The sequence below is a fragment of the Melospiza melodia genome, chromosome 1 (assembly GCF_035770615.1).
Source record: "Melospiza melodia melodia isolate bMelMel2 chromosome 1, bMelMel2.pri, whole genome shotgun sequence".
NCBI classification, from domain to species: Eukaryota; Metazoa; Chordata; class Aves; order Passeriformes; family Passerellidae; genus Melospiza; species Melospiza melodia.
Window position 1 is genome coordinate 9,333,088 of NC_086194.1, and position 14,755 is coordinate 9,347,842.

Genomic DNA, 14,755 nt, shown 5'->3' on the forward strand with positions numbered 1-14,755 from the left:
TTTGGTGTTTGTGTTAGCTTTACTCTGGCTGTCCTGCCAGGAAAGGAATGACCTGAAATTCGGTGGAGAAGGGAAGTACTTTCTTGTGTGGAATGTGCATCTGTGATCTGCCTGTGTTGGAGCTGTCAGCCCTGATTCTGTAGCCAGACTTGCCTCTGATGTCCATTGGGCCATTTACTTATGGTGCCTCTCAATTTGCCTTTGATACCAACTGATCTGTTCCTGTTGGCAAAATTTATTTTTTAATCAAATTGTTAAATGTAGTAAATTCTGCTTACTAAGGTGTCCTGTTTCCACGTGCAGAAGCGCCTCCCCCAGCAGCCAGGGAGTTGTTTGGTTTTTTCTCACCTTTCCTCTGAGAGGATAGGGCAAACTTTAGGGAAAAAGGTGTCCTGGGAGCAGAGACTTGCTTCCAAAATCCTGGGTTACACAGCAAAGTGACAGCAGAAGAGATTTTTATCAAAATAACAAGTCAAGATGCTTTTTACAGCCTGTTTTTTTTCAGCCTGTTTCATACCATTAGCAGCTTTGAAGTGTACAAAACATAAAAATCCATTGTGATAAAATTAATTCCAATATTTTCTAGAATTCATACCAGTTAACAAAGTGCGGGCAGCAGCAGAATTGATGCTATTTTGGTGTTTACAAAAGTCACAACTTAAGGGGGTGTGTGTAAACATCTTCCCTTACAACCAACCATGCCAAACCTTAAAGTTTGGAGTATGGATTCAGGAGAAAATCTGTGCAAGCCCCTAGAAATAGCTGCTGTGGAACACATGGGACTGTCTGAGTAAAAATTGCTACATTTAGCCACTTCATTGCCTTTCACAGGAGTTTAGGTAGACCCAGCATGTGTGCGTGTTGGTGGTTTAATAACACACAAATGGAAGCCCATTGCTCTGGCAGGGAAGTTTGAGGCAGCTGTTCTGCTGCAGGTAAATTCTGAATCATCTTCCTTAGCCCAGAGGTGCCAGGCTGGCTGTCCCTGCCTGGTGTGAGGGTTTTGCTTGGTGCTGGGAGCTGACCAGCTTTGCTGCTGTGGCAGCACTGCCAAGTGTTTTAAGGGTGTGAGCATTCCCTTGCTGCAGCTGCCTGAGGTGGTGCAATGCAGGTGTTGCTGTGCAATTAGAGGAGATGGTTTTAACCTTACAGTCGAGAATTACAATTGCTTTTTTTTTCCCACCCGCTGAGACTTGCATGAATTATTATTTCTCCCAAAGAACTCATATGTTTTGTTCAAAATTAGTGTTATCAGAGCCATTGTTTTGTTTGTGAAGAAAACAGATCTTGCCTGCCTGGGATTTTGCATTCAGCAGGTTTATGTGTAAATATCATTAAAAAAAAAAAAAAAAAAAAAAAAAAAAAAAAAAAAAAAACACTTTCCAAGGAAAGCAGCAGAAATACACTGCCAGCCCACAGTGCTGTAGTCACATCAATGATAGGGTTTGTGGGTGATTCTGCACAAGTCCCATCCTCTCACTGTGATTCAGAGAGTCTGACAGAAATCTGACAATTCCAAGATGTGTATAAATTCCTGAGTCTTGGATCTTGTCATATTTAACAACTTTTTCCATGGTCCTACTGGCCAGACTGCCACAGCTCAACAGAGGTGCAGGCCTGGCAGACTCTGCTGTTGATGGACAGAAGCATCTGCAAGCTGTTGCTTCAGAGGTCATTACATTCCAAGGATATAAAGCATGTGTGAAAAAGAAAGCAGAGAGGATTTTGTACTTATTTATATGTGTATTTATATTAAAATATATATTCACAATGTATTTTATAGGTATTCTGCGTGTATGCTTCCTGTCTAAACATATATTATACACAATGTATATACGAAATTATACACAATAATTTTTTGCAGGTATCATACTTCTAACCCTGGAGAAAAGAACTTGTCCCAGCAGAGGTGGCCCTGCCAGAGTCTCTCCTCCTTCTAGCAGGGCTGTGAGGTCTCTGTAAGAGCAGCAAGACCAAATGCTGGCAGTTGCCTGTGACAGTGTTCACAGGGGTCTCAGGTTGAGGGAAGAGATGAGGATCTGACTCCATGTTTCAGAAGGCTTGATTTATTGTTTTATTATATATATTACATTAAAACTAAAAGGATAGAAGAAAGGATTTCCTCAGAAGGCTGTCTAAGAATAGAATAAGAAGGAATGATAACAAAGGTTTGTGTCTCAGACAAAGTCTGAGCCAGCTGATTGTGATTGGCCATTAATTAGAAACAACCACATGAGACCAATCCCAGATGCACCTGTTGCATTCCACAGCAGCAGATAACCATTGTTTACATTTTATTCCTGAGGCCTCTCAACTTCTCAGGAGGAAAAAATCCTAAGGAAAGGATTTTCCATAAAAGATGTCTGCAACAGTCACCTTCCTGCAGGACTGCACACTAAGCTCTGCCTGCCAGCAGAGGCTGCTGGGGAAGTTACGCCTGGCTGGGACACATTCTGCTTTGTCTGCACAGAATAAGTGTTCAATAACATACACAAATACAGCCATTGAGGTTTCTTCCTGTTGAGTATTATTCTGGCAGCCCCTGTCAAACTCCTGTGAGAAATGGTCCCTGATTGTTCCAGTAATGGAGATGACACTTAAAATGTCCCAAATTCTTCCATACAGCAGGTTTGGGAGAGTTACTTAATGAGAAGAAAAGGGGCTTGGATTGGTAAAAATACAATATTCTGGAAAGCCAAGCAGCTACAGTTGCAACACTAATACTTACTCCCAGCAGACCCATGGAAAACCCGGTGTGATTTGCTTGAGATGCATTTAACAAAAAGCCGGATGTTTGATTTTTTAGCTGTGTAGCAGAAAATTTCAATTCCCCCTTTAAACAGCACGATCCTTTCACAGCTATTATGGCAGCTTCGATTTTTGTTTTCTTTCAAGCTGGACAGCAATGTTTGAAACTTTCTCTGTTTTCTGTATCAAAATGAACAGGGCAGTGAAGTCTGGTTTTTAGCTTTGGCCGGAGTGCTGCGCTGATAAATCACACACAAGTCCTTTTGGCAGGGTTTTAACGCCACACCTGAACGAGCCAAGTATCTGCAGGGCTTTTTTTCACTTGACATTTTTCCATTGTCCTGCCGGCCGGGGATGAGGGGCTGGTGTCAGGGGTGCTCCCAAGGTGCGGGGCTGCCCTGCCTGCTGCTGCCCAAGGTGTGCAACCCAATACGGGGCTCACAGCACATCTGGGATCGTTCAGTCCCCATTGTTCTGCCCGTGAACTTCCCGCATGAAAAGCCACAGCCCGGCGGCACAGCCGGTGCACGACAGTGATTTCAGCTTCGTAAATGTGTGAGTGGCAACTCTAATGCTCCAATTTTTGTTGCGCTGATCGTAATTGCAGCTTAGTGCCCAGCTACATCCCGTGTGTGTGAGTCAGTTTGTGATTTTTGTTCCTGCAGTTGATAAAGCAATTTTGTTTTCAGGAGACAATTTGATCCTTTAGGGTCACTTTTAAAAGGCTGAGTGTACGTTTACCCAAGATTTTTTGTGTTGGACTGATTTCAGTGATTATGACTCTTTTACTTTTTGTGATTTCATCTCCTGGAGGAACTTTCCCTCACCCTCCAGTGAAGCACAGTTTAGCATGAGGCTTGCAGGCATGGACATAACAACTGCCTGTCTGAAACAGCTGTGCTATCCCCAAATTCTGGTGTGACCTGCAGCCTTGCTTTAAAGCTAATTACAGCAGCCTTCCCCTAATTTAGATGCATGCACAATTCCAAACTGGATACCACGTGGTTTCCCTAATAACACTTTAAGGAAATTAATGAGCATCTATCAAGGATAAGCTTAGGAAGAGCCAGCTGGCACCAAAAAATCCTTAAAACTTGTGTCCTAGGACAAAACTGTTAACACACCAAAACCAGCTCACCTTGTGTGAATTGAGTGGAATTCATTTCAAAGTGAATTAAAAATGACTGAGTAATGGAACTAGAATGAGAGGTACAGAGCAAAATTAAAGCAGAGACCATTTTTGAATTGTTCCTTAATAGTCTTTTATCAGCTACAGTGAAATGGTTGTTTCATTTTCATAAGTGAAAGATTTCCAAGCACTACACATTTTTCATTAAAAATTCCATTATGGACCTTTTACAGTTCTGATGATAAGAGTACCCTCAAATCTCTCGTGGGTGCACAGGCCCTCATGGCTCTGGTGTGGAATAGCAGGAATATTGTTGGAGGCACTGAAGTTCACTGGAGAGCAGCCATTGGTTACAGTCAGGGGACAGAACAATACATTTTTCTAAAATAGAGACAATAACCCAAGATATGCTTGGTGTCACCTTGAGGAAAAATAAGTCACCTTGATTGCATTTTCTAGGCTTGCATCTTCAAAAAATAATCTTTCCTCCTCAGCCAAAGCCTTAGATTCTGAATGGAATTTTTTTCCTTACTCTGTAGTTCAAATCACCCTTAAAATATTGACTAGACGGTATTTACTTTCCAAATTTCCCTACCTAAATGGTTTGAAACTGTGTATAGGTCCCTTGGGGATATTTGTTATGCCAGGGATGATGCAGGTACTGTGTGTCAGGGATGAGGAAGCAGTGCAGAAAGGCAGGGACAGCACCTGGGAATCCTGGATGGTTCCTGTGATGGTAAAAGCTGTGGAGGGAGGCTCCTGGGGGCTCTTCACCAGCACTTCAGAGCTTGAGCAGAAGGCAATAGATCAGCTCAAAAGCTGCTGTGGGTTTTGTATCAGTTCAAATCTCTTATCTCTGGTCTGAAACCTGTGTGAGGATCAGATCTGGACAGAGCCTAGACCCATCCATGTTTCTGGACTGCTTCTTGGGAAGCCTCACACTGGGCTTGTGAGTTTAAGGAGCCTTCGGGCTGCTGAGAGCTGGAGAAGCAAACGTTTGCTCCTGGCCAGGTTTTTGGCACCCTCACTGTCTGAAGCTGAGTGACATTTTCCTTGAAGTGGCCTCTTCCAGGGAGGAGCCAGGGCTGAGGTGGAGCTGTCAGAGGCACAGGAGTTACAGGTTGTGCAGAAAAACACATTTATGACTTTTCAACATTATCCCTTTTTCCTCTGCTACCTAAACCTACCCTCTAATCTAATCTGTGGATGTAATTATCTGTCCTAGTAATGAAGATCTGGAGGAATAAAGGAGGGGGGGTGTTCAGGTACTTTGCCATCCATAGCTGATGAAAGAGATTTCTTCCTCCCACCCCAAAGCCAGGGGAACCCATGGGGTTTTGGGTGCAGAAATGGCACATTTCAGAGGCACAGACAAGGCATCACACCTCTGCTCAAACCTCCACCATGGCCTTTCCATCACCTGAAACCTGTGTTACACTGAGGGGAATCTGAGCACAGGCTGAAGACTGGAGATGTGGATGAAATTCACAGGTTTTGCCACAGCAAACCACACACTTAGATAGCTGTTATTCCATCTCCTCCACTGTCATTTATTGAGGTTTCCAAGACACACAAATAGGCAAAAGCAGGTATGAAGGCCGGCCATTTCCTGAGGTGGAGGCTCAAGGAAGGTGAAGTAGCTTGCAGACATTGCTTGAGCAAATCATTTATTGAGGGGAGTGCCCTGATGCTCTGAGTGGAGCAGATCACTGCCTCACATCACCCAAATCTGCTTCTCCCAGCACCCCCAGCTCACCCTCACGGCACCATGTGAAATGCTGTTAAACAGCTTAAAAATCCTCAGGCTGTGGTGAGAAGGCCCTTCAGAAAAGCCAGGCAGGAATGAGGGGAGAGAAGAGATCCCTGAAGGAGGGTGAGAGCTGCAGCCAGAGCTGGGAGAGCAGAAGGAGACAGCCCAGACAGCAGGAACCACTGGCTGATGCTGCTCAAGTGTCATCTTAATTACCCCTGGCAAAAGAACAGTGATTAACATCGATGACTGTGGACAACCTTTATGTAATTACTCATTAACATTTCTAAAATTGCACCTAGCTGCTACAGCAATACATGCTTTATACATCTATCATTTTGAAGTCCAGAAAGAATCATTAGATGGTCCAGGCAGGCCCCAGCGCTCTGCCAGCCACTATTACACTGCAGAAATCAGCCCTGGAGGCAGCTCAGCAGCTCCTGCTTGGCTTCCACGTCCTTTCCAGAAAGGCCATCCAGGGATACAAGCAATGGACAATCTGCCCCATCCCTTGAGGTGTTCTAAATTGAGATCCCTCCCCTGCCCCAGCCTTATATCAAAATCCATGCTGGCTGCTGGTTTTTTATCATTATTTATGGATATTTCCTTATTATTATTACCCACAGCCAGGCAGGGCTGGATGGGAACAGGAATTCTCTGTCCCTATCTCCTCTGAGCGGGAAGAGAGGAGGGAGCTGGATCAGGAACTCCTGCATTGTGCATCCATACTGCCTCTCCAGACAGGAGTCCCACCTGCCAAAGGGCTCCATTGGCCAAGAACATTCACAGAAGTCCTGTGAATAATAATTTAAAATAGTGGATTAATTAGAGGAAATTGTGATCTGCTTGCAAATATCCTGCATGTAGAGAAATGGAGCTAAGCCTTGCAGCTACAAAATCCATTGCAAGCCACTGCCTCTGCTGAGTTGTACTAGAGGAAAACATCATTGTTCTTTACTCATTTTAGAGACCAGTCTCAGACTAATTCAGCAAAATTCTGGGGATTTTCCAAAAGGAAGTGGAAAACCTAATTATATTGTAGCTTGTGATGAGAGAAAAATCACTCTGATTTCCTGCATGTTGCAGGTGATCCCATTTCCATACAGGCACTTCCATTTCCACCTAGGACTTAGTTAAATTAAAGTTCTTCTGTCTTCAGAGTAGGGAGAAGACACTAAATACCTCCTGGATCCACTGCCCTTGTAGAGAACTGTTTGTAGAGACATTACACAACCCTCAAGGCAAGAAAAATGAAGTAAAAACACCCAGAAAAGACAAAACCACCTCTTCCTAACATGGAGCAACCTCAATCCACTGTTGCTGTGATTCTGGTTGCATGAGTATTGGTGAAAAATAAAAACTTTGTCACAGTTGCTGAGAAATTCTCAGAGAAATGTGCAGTTGGTATTTAACTCTGGCCAGACCAGACCTGACCACTTTGGGGGGCAGAAAAGATTGTAATTTGGTCACTACACAGCGCCCAAGGGAGACTAAGGAGCTTGGGAGCTTCATCCCTTGCACTGTTTGTCCTGTGTGTTGCTCCTGGGATTCAAACAGCCGACCAAGGAGCTCCCTGGATCAATGAATTAACAAATTCTGCTCCTGCTTTCACAGCTGAAGCACAGGGTGGTTATCTCAGCACCAGGGGAAATTTGGGAAAGGAAGAAGGGCATCTACAATAAGATTCTCTGTCCTGGGGCATCTCTGGTGTCACCTGGCAAGCCTTGGTGGAAAGCAGAGGAATCGGAGCTGGGACAGGAACCATGCTGGGAGGATCCACGGGAGCAGCAGGCACCAAGGGAAGGAGTGTGAGAGTGTGAGACAGAACCGCTAGAGAGCCAGGGAAATCACTGAGAAATCGAACATGAATGTCTTCCTTTCGGATGGACCTAACAGTTTGGACTCCCGAAATAATCAATAGTCGTTCTGCTAGTGGAGTATTTCATTCGCAGCACTTTCACGGAGAGTTTAGGGGAGATTATATATTTATGGTTTCCCATTTGAAAGACTTTTAGCAGGTTTACCTCGAACATATGGATCCTGTTTTGGTTCTTTTGTTTTAGCACTTAATGCTTGTGAAATTGCCAGTTAATGACATCCATGCCTAAAACCACGTTGCTTTTAAAAGCAAAATGTCTACCAAAGGTCCGCGTTCCTACTTACCACTTCTCAAGCACAGCAATGAAAATTTTAAGAGGTTTCTTACCTACTGCGTCTGGGGAGGGAACCGGCCGAACGATGAAATTACAAACAGCAGTTTAGATTAAAGCCCTAAATGTGCTGGGTCTTGAGGCAGAGCAACCGCACCAACACCAGCGGGGCACGGCGGGCTGGGTGCGGGAATGCCGGTGTGGAAGGGGGTGGGCGGGGAGCGGGCGGCTCCGGGGGCAGGGTGAGGGTGCCGGGGATGGGGCCGGGGGTGCGGGGACCGGGAATGGGCCCGGGGGATGCGGGGACACCCCGGAGCTGTTCGGGGGGACCCTGCTGCAGGCTCAGCCAGGGAGCTCCACTCCGCCCCAGCCGCTGGCAGAGCTGCCTTGTGCCTGATACCGGGGCCCCTTCGGTGCCTCCCGGCTGGGCCCCCCCGGCTGAGCCTTCCCCGCCCGGGGCGCTCCGAGAGCAGGCGCGGAGCTCGGAGCTCGGAGCCCCGCGGGCCGGGCTCTCCCTGCTCGGAGCTCGGAGCTCGGAGCTCGGATTCCCCCGGGCCGGACTCTCCCTGCTCGGAGCTCGGAGCCCCCCGGGCCGGGCTCTCCCTGCTCGGAGCTCGGAGCCCCCCGGGCCTGGCGCTCCCTGCGCGGAGCTCGGAGCTCGGAGCCCTCCGGGCCGGGCGCTCCCTGCGCGGAGCTCGGAGCTCGGAGCTCGGATTCCCCCGGGCCGGGCTCTCTCTGCTCGGAGCTCGGAGCTCGGAGCTCGGAGTCCCCCGGGCCGGGCGCTCCCTGCGCGGGGCTCGGAGCTCGGATTCCCCCGGGCCGGGCTCTCTCTGCTCGGAGCTCGGAGCCTTCCCGGGCCGGGCGCTCCCTGCGCGGAGCTCGGAGCTCGGAGCGTGTCTCACACGGCGCCGGCCCCGCTAATCGCCCCGAGCCTTTGATTTTCCCTGCACGTGGGGACGAGCCTTCGCACTTCAAAAGAGCGTGGGAAATCCTGATGAAAAGGCTTTTCTCCCCCATTGGGACCGACACCTTCTTTGAAGCCCTTCCAAGCGACAATGCAAACGCACCCAGCGCCAAAGGAGCGTATCTATATTTTAAATGACTTTAATTTCTCTTCCCCCCCCGCCCCCTTTCTCTCTCTCCCCCTCCTTTCCTTTCAGTTTTGGAAACACCTGGTAAGCTGTAAAATGATTTACGAAGTGAAAGTGTTAAATGAGGCCACCAGCTGTAAGACTGACAGAGCTTTATGAGTTTTATTAGGTGCCCTATTATGGAAAATAAACTTTAATCCGTCCATAAAAACAGAATCTGAAAAACATATTTGCCCTTTTAGTCTGGAACACTGAAGGTATTCTTGTGAGACGCTGGGCTTTAAAGAGATTAATTTTATTGAGACAGACACAATACACCGGTAGGACTTTGATACCGGGGCCGTGAATAGCTGCCTGTACCCGCAAGGCTGGTTTCCGTGGGGCTGGGGCGAGTTTGGACACACACCTCTTGAGCATACAGGATATTTCTGGCCCGGTGGGGCACGTCCGCCAGCTTAATTAGTGGGTGTTTAATTGGAAATTAATGACTGGAGGAGGATCTTTATTGTTTGGTGGGGGTGTGATCTCGGGTTCTATTATTATTATTATTATTATTATTATTATTATTATTATTATTATTATTATTATTATTATTACTGTTGTTTTTATTGGTGCTGTTATAAAAACTATGCATTATATTTAATTTATTGATTTTTTTTGAGTTAACAAGGTGTCGTGCAGACTGATACGGTTCAGACGTTTTAAGGTACAAGCAAGAGGTAAATCCTGCTGACCGTAACTCGGACGTGTGGCCGGGATTAGGGCGGAGCAGCCACCGCGGCCCTGCGCGGGTTTTGCGCGCTCCTGCCAGGCCGCTCACCCACGGGGATGCAGGCTCGGCCAGCGCCGTGAAAAACCACAGAGACACTAACACCTTTATTTTTCTATCGCCTTCAAGTCTCCACAGCCTGTGACCAAAAGAAAATCGTTTGGAAATTTAAATCAGAGCCTCCGACGCGATCGTTTCAAGGGGTTAGGTATCGGTCAAGCCCAAATCGAGATTATCCCGATCGAGTCTTTTGACACATGGGATATGTTCACATTTTTGACGTGTTGCCCCGGGGCACGGGGTGTGCGGGGCCGGTGAGCCTGGGTGCCACCTCCAGCCGAGGCACCTGAAGCTCTCCGTGAGGGATAACAATTTTCCTTCCTGAATGTCATCCCATAATCTCATGCATCCGCCAGCCTGTGTTTCACTGGGCGGATTTTTACAGAAGGCGTTAATAGAGGCCACGCTGTGGCCTCACAGGACAGGTTAACGCGAATTTGTAGAAAATATACTGATTTAAATGATTATTATTTTTATTTTAAAAGCGCACGGGAGTGGGAAAACTCTGTGTTTCACAGCTCCTCATTCTCATCCTCCTGGGCTAGGAGTGGGAGCGGTGGGATGCGGGATCCGTGTCTTTCCCTGCGCGGCCCTACGCGGGAGCGGAGCCTCCCTGTAATTCATCCACGGGGATGAATTGCCAGCCGTGGCCCTGAGCTGGTGGGGATGAGCCAGTGATTCTATTTAAATTCGCTATAATTGATTTGGGGAAGAGCCGCGGTGACAGGAATTAATTGATCTGCGAATTTATTGGCGAGATAAACGGCGCGGGCACCGAAAGCCCCGCGCTCCAGCGCCGGCGGGGCGGGGAGCCGGGGGTCCCGTCCTCGGTACCGGGGCGGGCACGGGAGCGCCTCGCTCCTTTGGGAACCGAGCTTCCCCGGGAAAGCAGCGCTGCTCCCTCCGTCCCTAGTCTTTCCCTTGGGAGGGGATGCCTAGGCCATTCCCCGAGCTCTCAAAGCATCGCTGGGCAGGAGCGCCCCCGCATCCTCGGCACCCCCAGCGCTGTAACCGGGGCAGCTCACCCTGTTCTGAGGCGCTCCTCTCGGAAATACCCTCTAAATATCAGGCATTACACGGCAGCTGTGGCACCGGGCTAAATTCCGATTAGGAAGCGGTTCCCGGCTCCCTCCCGATCGTTTTTGGCACTTCCCAAAGCACCGAGATGCCCTGACCCCGGAGCATCCTCCCCTCCTCACACAGCGCTCGGACACGTCCAGTAAAAAACGCCGTTTATTTTCTCCCCACCGTCGCACGGGTGGGAGGACCTGGGGAATAATTTAGCATGCATAAGTAGAGGCAATTTTTTTTTTATAAATATGATATACAAAAATAAAGACAGTATTGAGATTTCCAGCAGTTTTAACGTTCATGACATAAACAGATTTCCCGATATATAGTAAGAACAAAACATTTCCAATACTCAGCGAAAGGAACGCGCTTCCAGGGGGCAGGGGTGGGGGGTGAGGGAGCTCAAGTTTTGTCTGGTTTTCAGTCAATAATAACACTGTATTCACGATAAATCCTCTTCCCCGCCCGGCATGCCGAGGATCCTCTTCTCCATCCCTCTCCAAGCAGGGAGAAATCAGAACAAGGCGGGAGCGGGACCGGTGCCAGCCGGGAGCGGCGGCTCGGCCGGAGGAGCCGGGCCCGCGGGGGCTCACTGGGGCTGCGCCGGGGCTCCGTGCCGGCCCCGGGGCTGCGTGTCCTCCTCGTCCGCCTCGGAGCAGTCGGAGGAGTGGTACGGGCAGCATCTCCCGGCCGCCGCCTCCTCTTCCTCCTCCTCGTCTTCCTCGTCCTCAGGTTCGCTGTCGGGCAGCTCCCGCATCCTCCTGCCGGCGCTTTTCTCGGGGGCGGGCAGCAGCAGCTCCTCATCGCCCTTGTCCTCGCCGCCGCCCGCCTTGGGCTTCTCGGCCTCCTGCGCCGCCTGCTCCTTCGCCTTCTTGCTGCGCTTCCACTTCATGCGCCGGTTCTGGAACCAGATCTTCACCTGGGGGACACGGGACACCAAACACCCCTTCATCCACCGCCCGCCGGGGCTGCCCCGCCCGGGGCCGGGGCCACTCACTCACCTGCGTCTCGGTCAGCATGAGCGACGTGGCCACCTCGAAGCGCTTGGGCCGGGAGAGGTACTTGTTGAGCTTGAACTGGTGCTCCAGCTCCAGCAGCTGCTGGCTGGTGAAGGCCGTGCGGGGCCGGCGGCACTTCCCCAGGAGGTTGGACTGCGCCTGGGCTGGGGAAGGAGAAGGAGAAGGGGGAGCGGGAGGTGAGCGCGGAGCCGCCCAGCCCCGGCCGCGCATCCCCCTGGGAAGCGGGAAAGGCTGAGCAAGGCTGGAACATCCACCGGGGATCGCCTCCCTGGCTCCGGGGCTTCTCGGCTTCCGCCGTGTCAGGGGAATCGCCCACAGGGACCAAAAAAAAAAAAGGAATTAAATGAAACCTTTTAAATAAAGGAAAATATGTCTCTTGATTTCCCAAGAGCCCAACAAACGCGAGACAATAAACCCAAGGCAGGGATCGCGGCGCAGGGGCACGGGGCTCTCCGGGGAGCGGCAATTTGCTCCATTTAATGTTTTAGTTAAACCTGCCGCACTCCCTGCCCGCCCATATCCGTTTAATTAGCGGGATTGCAGGCCGGAACCGGGACCGAGACCGGGGCCGCTCCGTGCCCTGCACCGGCTGCCCCTCGGAGCGTAAATCATCAGCGAGGACTAGAAAACCGTATTGGAAACGGGGGCGGGGGGAAGAAAAAAAAAAAAAAAAAAGCGTGTTTTCCGCATTAAAAAAATAACTAAAACTAAGGGTTTATTAGAGAGGGGGAAAAATAACAAAACAAAACAAAAAATTTCATCCACGAGAAAGCGGGAACTGAGCCTCTTCGAAGGCCCTGACAGCCCTGGGCATGCGACTCGGCAGCCCTACTGTCCATTTCTCAAATTATTTAGATATTTTGGCTTATTAGGCTTAGAAAAATAAAATAAACCTGGGAAAGGGCGGCTTCTGCTCCCTGGCCACGGTTGGAGACAGCTCGCTAAAGCGGCAGAAAGAATAGGACAGTGTCCGCTCCCGGCCGCAGCACCCGGGAGATTTTGTCACCGCGGTGCGATTTTCCGAGACTCGTTTTGCTTGGTTATTTATTCCCCTCTGCCCCTTGTTTGAGAGGCAGGACTCTAACAGCTTTCCTAATTATTTTTTCTTCTTGAATGTTCCAGTCTAAACAATCCCAATCCGAGAGAAAACAATGGACTTTTTTGTCTGCGAATGTGTGTGCCGAGCAGGAGAAGGGGAGGAAAAAAAAAAATCGCAATTCTTTTCCTGGCATGATTTTCGTAAAACTACACCTCCGGTATTGTTAAACCGGCCATTCCCACCGAGAGCTCACACCTCCGAAAATGATCTTTGCTTAAACCAGATGCAAGTTCCCCATCGCCGCGAGGCCTAGAGCTGCGCACGGCGCTTTGCTGGGACTCCGGGGCTCCATCCAGCATTCCCGGCCTTTCCTGGGCCCGCACCTAAACCCTTCCCACTGCCCCTCTTTCCTATTCGTTATCCCCAGGGAACGCAGAACCCCAAGTTTTTGGCCGATCCCAACATCCCTTTGCCTGGGAAGCCTGTCATCATTACTATACTCTCATTTCTGATAAAGGAGAAATAGAATTAAGAACGGTGAGTGAGTGGTGCGACCTGCCATCTCTCTTTTGGGGATTACACTGAGACTGGGGTTTTAGGGACACCGTAAGGACTCCTGCCCCTGCCCTGGCCCCTGACCAACTCCCACCTCCCCTCCCCGGCGGCTTCTACCCTCCGGGAACAGCGGGAAAGGGCATTTGCGAAGGCAGGGAGCAATTTATCACCTTCCCATTTAACCTGCCAGGCTGTCCGGGGCTCCTCAAGGGCGGGGAATGGCGATGTGACCGCACACCCCCGTTGCCCATCGCCGAGCGCTATTTCTTCCTTCTAACATAAATTTTGCCAAAAAATAAAAGCGTCTCTCCCAGTTTAAACCTGCAGCTTGTTTAGGGGGGCAGGAGGGGCTTCTACGCCCTCGGAAGGAGGCAGCTGCCGGCAGGGCAGGGGATGGAGGATGCGGCGCGGAGGGAGGCAGGTACTCACAGTTGAAGTCGGGCATCTTGGGCAGGATCATGCCCGCGGTGGAGGCCCGCAGCCACTGGTCCAGCTGGAAGGTGCCGGCGCTGAGCTTGATGGGGTCGGCGGCGGGGTGGGAGGGGTGCGCTCCCTGCACCTGCGAGTAGGGGTACGAGAGGGCCGGGTGCTGCCCGCCCAGCGCCGAGTAGCCGTACACCGGGTGCCCGTAGAGGGCCGCCTGCGCCGGCATGCCCGGCCCGCCGGGCGCCGCGGGGTGCAGTCCCAGGGCCATGCCGGCCGCCGAGGCGGGGTGGTGCGGGTGCGGGTGCGAGCCCGAGCCCGCCCCGGGCAGGAAGCCGGGCTTGGGGACCAGGGCGCAGTGCGCGGCCAGGAGGCGCGGCGGAGAGGGGCTGTCGGTGCGCAGGCAGTCGGCGGGGCCGCCGGAGGGGTGCTCGGAGGAGGATGAAGAGGACGAGGAAGAGGAGGACGAGGACGGAGGGCTGCCGCTCCCGCTGCTGCTGCTACCGCTGCCGCTCAGCGAGGTGACCAGGGCCAGCGGCGCGCTCTGCCCCGCCGCCGCCTTGGGGGGGTCGACAGCCAGCAGCGCGTCGATGCGGAAATTTTTGGATTTTTCCATGGGAGCGTGCGGCTGCCCCGGGCCGGCCGCGTCTCCCGGCGGCGGCGGGCGGCAGTGCGGCCGCGCTCCGCGGCGCGCCCCTTCAAGGGCCGCAGGCGGCTCCCATTGGCCCCGCGCCGCTGCGGCCTCGCTCGCCATTGGCTGCGCCGCACACCCGTCACCGCCGAGAGCCCGCCCCCTCCGCGAGAACCGCGCTGCGGGCGGCGGCACCGGGGAACAGCCCGGGACACCCATAGGGATAACCCGGGACACCCGAGGGGCACAGCCCGGGATACCCGAGGGGATAACCTGGGATAGCCGAGCGGATAGGACGGGACAACCGAGGGGATAACCCG

The 14,755-nt window shown here is 51.3% G+C and overlaps 1 protein-coding gene across 1 annotated transcript; it reads right to left on the reverse strand.

Moving 5' to 3' along the window:
• Positions 1 to 11,357: 11,357 nt before the first annotated feature.
• MNX1 (motor neuron and pancreas homeobox 1) lies at positions 11,358 to 14,420 on the reverse strand. The gene is made up of 3 exons (XM_063176366.1): positions 13,811 to 14,420; positions 11,770 to 11,930; positions 11,358 to 11,687 (listed from the first exon to the last, which is right to left on the reverse strand). Exons 1-3 carry the CDS (start codon positions 14,418 to 14,420, stop codon positions 11,358 to 11,360), a joined length of 1,101 nt encoding a protein of 366 aa, XP_063032436.1.
• Between the last annotated feature and the right edge of the window lie 335 nt (positions 14,421 to 14,755).